At 40.7% G+C, this 7,885-nt stretch overlaps 1 protein-coding gene across 1 annotated transcript; it reads right to left on the bottom strand.

Moving 5' to 3' along the window:
- Window positions 1–321: 321 nt before the first annotated feature.
- Window positions 322–7,401, bottom strand: LOC103629787 (serine-threonine kinase receptor-associated protein-like). The gene is made up of 7 exons (NM_001301602.1): window positions 6,993–7,401; window positions 4,804–4,939; window positions 3,050–3,131; window positions 2,257–2,432; window positions 2,008–2,145; window positions 1,793–1,932; window positions 322–918 (listed from the first exon to the last, which is right to left on the bottom strand). Exons 1-7 carry the CDS (start codon window positions 7,108–7,110, stop codon window positions 683–685), a joined length of 1,026 nt encoding a protein of 341 aa, NP_001288531.1. The 5' UTR covers window positions 7,111–7,401; the 3' UTR covers window positions 322–682.
- Between the last annotated feature and the right edge of the window lie 484 nt (window positions 7,402–7,885).

Genomic DNA, 7,885 nt, shown 5'->3' with positions numbered 1-7,885 from the left:
GCAATCAGCCAAGTCTCAGGTCGCAAGGAGGGGCATGTGACGCGATTCCCTTTTGCGAACGCAGTGACGAGATTGCTGCAAAACGCAACATGCGTCAGTGCCCTTATATCCCAGATGTCCTCTGGGAAAGGTCGACTTTATGGGATTCCTAAACCAATCATGAATTTCGGGTAGGTGTACAATAACATAAAACTAAATTTCACGTATCGTGTCCGCGGATGCCACCAAAAAAGCATGTCCAGTGAGCAGAGAAATCTGTCATTTGATATGGGCATGACGCTATCTATATTGCCTCATGATCAAGAAGTGGTCGTCAGCTTTGATTTGAAAATCGGCGTTCCAACATCAAAAGCCACAAAAATTACTGGCGGCGATACAGAATACTTCACTTTAATGACCGAAGACACGATACCTACCCAAGTTGTATTCTCTTGTTTATTTTTGACACTACAGTTGCTATGTTCTATCAAAGCGAAGGCCCCATCCAAAAACCCACCACCATGCTTACGAGGGGTATGGTTTTTCCCCAGTTACCAGGGTGATGACTCTTGAAGCCATGATACCCTTGGATCGCAAACAGGTGTTGATGGCTCTGCAGGGAGAAACTGAATGACCGTGGCAGCCCTATGGGCAATCTCCTCGCAATAAGAACCACAAGCACCACAACAAAGCACATGAGGTCCTACCCCCCAGCCTGTCCCTCCTTGGGAATGTGGAAGCCGCCCTCGAGCTTGGTTGTAACCTCGTTCACTGCAGCATTTGCCTTGCCATTTGCATTGGCCGCCTCGTCGTCATCAGCATTAACTGGGCTAAGCTGCCAGATCCTAATGGTGCCATCTTCTGAACCCGATGCGTATGATTCACCACCAGGTGCAAACCGGACACAGTGGACCGGTCCATGATGCCCTTTGTTACAAGCTGCATGAAGAACAGCTGTCATTTCACTTGGAAGGCAATGGAGTGAAACCATAAACAAGCATACCTCCCATAGAAATACTGAAAGCGAGAGAAGAGAACTAATGGGCAATAAACATTTCAACAGAACTAAAACCCAAACACAACAAATGATTTCCATCTTAAGAAACACAAAAAAAAAATATTACACAAATGCCATCAACGTAGTGTCTGCTATTTATCAACAGACCAAAAATATGGTGATTATCAAGTGAATGTAGCTAATGGTATTTAGACTCAGGGCAAACGTGGGACAAGATAGATCCATTTCCAGATATGTATATATGCTATGGGTATAACCTTCTAAAAGTAGTCACCAGCAAACCAATGTATCTTGAAAATTCTATCGCCCAGAAGGCCGTTTTTCCCTTGATACCTCAAGGCAAAATTGGAACATATATAGGGAAAAACACATCCCTAGAGAACCCAGGTATGCAAAGAACAATTGGTCCAACACTGGCAAATTGTGGTAATCCAGATTTTACCATTGCCACATAATATATTTTCCCAAATCTAAATACCATTGGTACTCAAGTGAAGAAGTTTTAATCCCGAATCTGATTATACAATTTTTTATACACGATTTTATTTTGTACTACAGACTTGTGAGCTGGGACTAGATTTGAAGCTAAATCAATAGAACGTAACTGATATCGCTGCTAAATAAATACTCGACAGTCAACACATCACAACATTGAAAGCTAGAATAGCAGAACACAACTGATAAGATTCATTTGATTGAAAGCCAGACAAGAATGCTATGCTAATCTTTCTATTTGTATAGGCAAAGGCAGGGGTCCTGAGCTGCAGGCTAAAGAACTAAAAGGATACAACATACCTATTTCTTCACCAGTGAAGAAATCGAATACATGAACCCACAAATCTTCTCCTCCAGCTACAAATTTACTCCCAGACTTGGGTTCAAGTGAAGCTGACTCCACATTGCACGGCATATCATAGCTTTTCACAAGGCCGAAGCTGATGCAAAATGTTTGTCAGAAAGGGATCAATCAACATAAGTGATTAACTAAAATGGCGATAAAAGAAACTTACTGATTCGCGTCCCAAAATTTTACACTTGAGCCATCTGCTGTAGTGATGAACCTGCCATCCTGGCTTACTTCTGCACTAGTAATAGAAGCCTTGGTTTCAAGAGTTTGGACAATTTTACCTGTTCTCACATCCCATAGCCTGCACAGTACCATAAAAAATAATTAAAAGGAGCACAGCTATAGTAAATATATATATGCCAACCAGTATAAATGTTTAGCATTCATTGAAGCATTTCTTCCGTGCACACACCTTACTCCACCCATGTCAGTGCAGGAACTCAATATAGTTTGGTCACTATGAAGCCAGGCAGCAGTTCGGACAGAACCAGGTGATTTGTCAAGCTCTCTTGGAGCTGCATCAGGACGATTAATATCATACACACGCAAAGTCTTTTCCATGCCTCCAGTGAGTAAAAGGTGGGTGTCCTGCAATGTCAATGGTAATTCAAGTCAGGTCAGAAGCAAAGCATGAAACAAGACCAATTTTGTACAACAGCGTGTAAAAAAGAAAAATTGAAGGACAAAACATATAGCGGCTGCACCAAACCCCAAATACATGTTTCTCAATCAAATTGATTTTAGTTTGCAAATACTTGTCTATTGCTTCAAAGTTTAAAGGAAAACTCCCAAGGTTTTTTTATAAGTATTTATATTAGAAAAAATAAAAATACAATTAAAGGGGGGGGGGGGGGGTAAACCATGTGCAAACATAACCTAGTTATATAAGCATTAAACTAACATGGCCACTTAGGACTATAATACAACTAAGGTAGCAAACAAATACTAATAATGCTAAGGAAGATGTGGCCATGGATACAAATCAACCATTTTACAAGTACATTTTTCAGATATCCAATGGTTGCAGTAAGAATAACAAATTAAGGGCAGGCTTTAATATAACTGGCCGAATTGTTCAGAGTGGATAACAGCACTTAAGAAATTTTATGAAAGAACTGTGCACAACATTTTAGGTGCAAAGAACACTCCAGAATGATAACCATAGTTTCCACATAATACTTCATTGAGATGAGGACAAGCACTACCTCAGAGAAAGCACATGCCCGAACTATATGCTTATGTTCAAATGAATGTAGTTCATCACCAGTAAGTGCATCCCATACTTTACTGGAAAAGAAAGATCAACATTAGTCACTAAACAGAGAATTCAAATCAGGAATGAGCAATGAAGTACAGCTTGTAGCTGATTTTTAACATTAGTCACTAAACAGAGAATTCAAATCAGGAATGCGCAATGAAGTGCATCTTGTAGCTGATTTGTTGGTGTGTTTACACCTGCCGATTGCCAGGATTCACTCTGCATGCAATTGTATATTATATTGAATTAATAAAACCCACTTAAAAGAACCACATTTGCTAAACAGAGTTGTGTAACATCCACAATATACCCAAAATCATCTGCTCCCAGCATTGACAAATAAAAGGGAAAGTGGAATTTCAAGGACAGATTAAAAAACTGGATGGGAAAAGACGCATATATCCCTAACTAAAGCACATTTAATTGTTCATGTGTTCTGATTGACAAGTTAAGAAGATTAAATGTCAGGTTAACAATGTCATTAAAGAGATTTGACAGGAGATTAAATGGCATGTTACCCAGATCCATCTTACATGGTTATCACGATGCTACAGCGAGGCGAGTCACCAGCCAGACGCCTAAGCGACCACCTAAGCACCCATTTATCCAGCAGTACTAGCAAATAAAATATAGGTCCAGCAAGTAGCAAGCAACTATACATATCAAGCAAAAACATGATAAACTAAATAGCTGATAAATATGGCATGCTGCCATAAGCCCGTAAAGCCTAATCAATATCTAAGTCCATCTCATTTATGCTGTTCACATCCTCATCACTTGCAGAGTTGTAGCAATTTCATCTGTAGCAAGTGCTTGGCCATAGTCATCCTAAACATGTAGATCATCAGGAGCAATAAAGTCATTTTCAGCTTCTTCCTCTTCTCCTAATCCTTGATCTTGTTCTGAAATTGTGGCTAGGCGACGGTGGCGGCGCTTGGGAGCCTGTCTAGTCGCTGTGATGTCACCTAAGTCATCCAAGCATCCGTCTGGCTAGGTTCAGGTGAGGCGACAGACTATGGCACTCGTTGCCAGCCGCCCAGACACCTAGATGACGCTGTAACAACAGTGCCCTTATATTTGTGGATGGAGGGACGAGAGAGTATAGACTATAGAATATGGCTATGGCAATGGTAGGCCACTTAAACCTTAAAGAGTTTAATCATAGTATATACTATGTAAAATAAGCCTTTCCCAAATTCTTCAATCACAAATGACCCTCATGATGTTTTCCAGTTTGCTCATCCAAGTGTTCAACTTCAACAAGAAAACTTAAGTAACTACTACATATTCTTGATCCTAAGATGAAACCAAGAACAAAATAATATACGGATGGAAGTTTTATAGGTCAGCGTATCTATTCTAATCTACATTCACATTTCACGTGATAGTTTAGTATGAAATGATGCATGTTAAGGGCGACAACAAATAAACAATTGAATGTTACTTCTGTCCTCACCAAACACATTGATAAATATGCCCAGTTTAAAGTTGCTGGCCGATCAGAGTGGCAGTATATGAACTTTAGCACGTCCACATTCATGTCACAGGAAGCATTGAAGCAAACAAAGAAATCATTTACAGAAAATGTCCATGAAACAGAGATTATTTGATAGAGTAATCAATATGCATCCAATTTTGTAAAAGGGAAAATTAAATGAGCAGCAACGCTGATTGGAATTTAGAAGGGTAAGAAAATCATACGCCGAGAAGTCAGCAGAAGCAGATGCAGCCCTCAGAGCATTCCTGTCAAGGCAACAGCTCCAAACAGCTCCTTTATGACCTTGAAAAGTCCCAATCCAGTCACCAGTCTCACCATTACGAAGCATTGGATTTGTGTCTGCAAGAACAAAGAAATAATAAGGTCATTCAATAGGTAGGAACACGAGACGGCAGCTATGCTTCTCCTGTTGTAAAGTTGTAGTAGTATGCAAAAATGTAAAACAGTTCAAAGCTTGGTAACAAAGGATATCACCCTTTAGTCAGGCATCAAAATTAAAAATGTATAACCTTCGCCATGTAAACCAGCTACCTCCCCACATGATAGGTGTCTGAGTCTTTTCGACTATCAATTGGTCCCAATCCAAGATCCGTACTAAAAGCTAGCCTAGAAACTGCTCAGTGCTCACTCTTCTCTTCTCGGATAAATATCTACATATTCTACTCTATAATAATTCATGGATAACATTTAGCACAGCACTTAAACCACTCTAAGGACAGCAAGACAGATAGGGTGTTCGCCATTCTCATTGTTTGCATTGCAATATGGGCACACAATTAAATCGTGAAGAACTGCAAGATACAGATTAATACACTGCTGGTATCCAATTGAGGCTCAGTGCTATGATGTTTAGTTGCTTACAACTAGGACAAAATAAGCTATTTATTATACCTTCTTAAAAGAATCCAAGTTGTTCTTTGGTAATCCAAAACCAAGATGTGCATACATGTTTCTAGGTAACAAGCCATGTCTTGTATTTAACAAGCTTTTAATATTCATGGTTATCCAACTGTTTTAATTTGCTTCCATCCATTTTATCTGTAACTCAGTGGTGCTCAAAACATGAAGCCATAAAAATTGCTGACTTATATATAGTATGATTTGATATCCACCAATCTAAACAGGCATTTCTCTATCCAAGTTACCCAAACAACCAAAAAAATACCACTTAGCGGTCCAAACTCATAACAACACACTCCAAAATAGGAACCCGTGCAATACAAAATGGAAACTTGCTCTGCAGTTATGATTACATACGAAATGGACAGCAATAGGACTGCTGTAAGGACTAAAAATGGCAAAACATTGTATAAACTACGAGTTTGCAATAGCTCCTTCATCCCTCTAATGCCTAATTTGGGTACTCTAGTATTGACCCCAATCCACTTGTATTGAGGTGGATTGGGGTGTAACTTAAACTAATTTACACTCCAATCCACCTCAACACATGTGGATTGAGGTCAATACTAGAGTAACCAAACAAAGCCTAAATGGGTTCGATGTGGTAAACTTCAGATAAATTGCACCATGCCAACTAGGCAACCATAAAACTTTAAATGATTGCATTGTTGGACTAGCACTGCACATCTAAGATTGAAACAACATATAATCACAAGGTCATATGTATACCAGAAACAACACCCTTTCTCACCAGCAACACAGATTACTCAATATCAGTACCCTTCATAACCATAACCTGTTCGAAGCTACTTTGGCAGCCGAATGTTGGGAGAAACGTAATTTTGAATGTTTGACATAGCAACATAAAGCAATGTACAAGCATATGGATGTAGCAGGACAATCACAATGAAATAAATCAAATAATTAATGAGTTCCTCTTGCTCAGGGATCAAGGAGTGGGATTAGTAAAAATAATGGTTAAAATGCCTTGTGTTCTCCAGAAATCAACTGTGTGGCCTACCTATCCATTAAGGTACATCCTGCCAAGTGCCAACTGTTTTCTGCCTAACCAATAAACATGTGCCAGGTTAAATAATCAGCACTCAGAGTAACTGGCAATAATAGCGTTATCTTACACAACATGGGTTTGTAGTTGTATTTACTGGAGCAGCAAAAGAACACTGTCCAACTTCTACAGTATATGTAGTTTACTAATATTGAGCCCCAACACCAACCAAACTACATAGTTGAAAGCATCAGGAGACTATCATCGCACAAATTGTACTGCCAGTTAACTCTTACATTCACATAAAAATATATTGAAATTGCAACGCTCAAATACATGCATCCTAGCCAACATCTCCTAAACACATATAGCTAACACCAATCCATCGCATCAAAATAACTCGCTCACCATGCCAATCCGATCCGAACCAATCAGGAAACTAAAATGTAACTATCACATGGGAGGGGAGGTCGGGGATTCGCTTACCCTTGCTGGCGCTGATGAGGAAGTAACCATCGGGTGTGACGGGGCTGTAGAAGAGATCCACCACCGGCCGCGAGTGACCGTGGCACACCAGCGGGATCGCCACCTTCTTCTTCTCCATCGTTTGGATTCGCTTCCCTTCCCCCGGTGAGAAAGCACCCTAGCCCGTCCAACTAACGATGACCCTGGAGTACGCCGCCCACCGAGCGCGCCCAAACCCTAGCACTCCGATCGAAGAAGATAGGAAACCCACAAAAAAACGGGGAAAATCCGAGGATAATCGAATCAATTCGCGTGGATGACGCGGGGTAAGGCGATCCGGATCGTTAGGGTTGGATACTTTATTGGGTGGATGAATCGCCGGAGGCGGGCGGGAGTGTGAGGCGAGGCCGGCCTCCTTGAAAGGGCGAAGGGTGGGGAAGGGGCCAAGATGCCGGACACTGTGCTTATATAGAGATTTTTGTCAGTGTAGAAAGCGGCCAGGAGGGCTCTGCAGAATAGAAAGGCAGAGCCGACGGTCGACAGAATAGAAACGAAATAGCATCGTGTATTGTGTGATTGGAAATCACTCACCATTGCTCGCTATTGACAGAGCTCAGGCCCGATTAGGACTTTCTAGAATAAGTGGAACAAAGATAATTGAAGCGTTAAAATTCCCTTGTTAACCGTAATTGAATAGCAAGGGAATTAAAGAGGATATATAGGGAACAATCTCATTGTTATTTAAATTTTAAATAGCGATTCCTCCTCCATTAGAGCATCCATCAGGCTGGATAAACAGACATTGCATCTTCTTGCTCGTTTTCCAACAGGCTGGGTAAAAAGAAAAAGAAAAACCCATGCAACGGCTTCCAACCGGCTCGTCTTCTAGCTCGCCATTGCATCTTGCTCGGCAT

Source organism: Zea mays, chromosome 6 (assembly GCF_902167145.1).
Source record: "Zea mays cultivar B73 chromosome 6, Zm-B73-REFERENCE-NAM-5.0, whole genome shotgun sequence".
NCBI classification, from domain to species: domain Eukaryota; kingdom Viridiplantae; phylum Streptophyta; class Magnoliopsida; order Poales; family Poaceae; genus Zea; species Zea mays.
The sequence above is the reverse complement of the archived record's forward strand: the minus strand, read 5'-3'. Positions and strand labels throughout refer to the sequence as shown.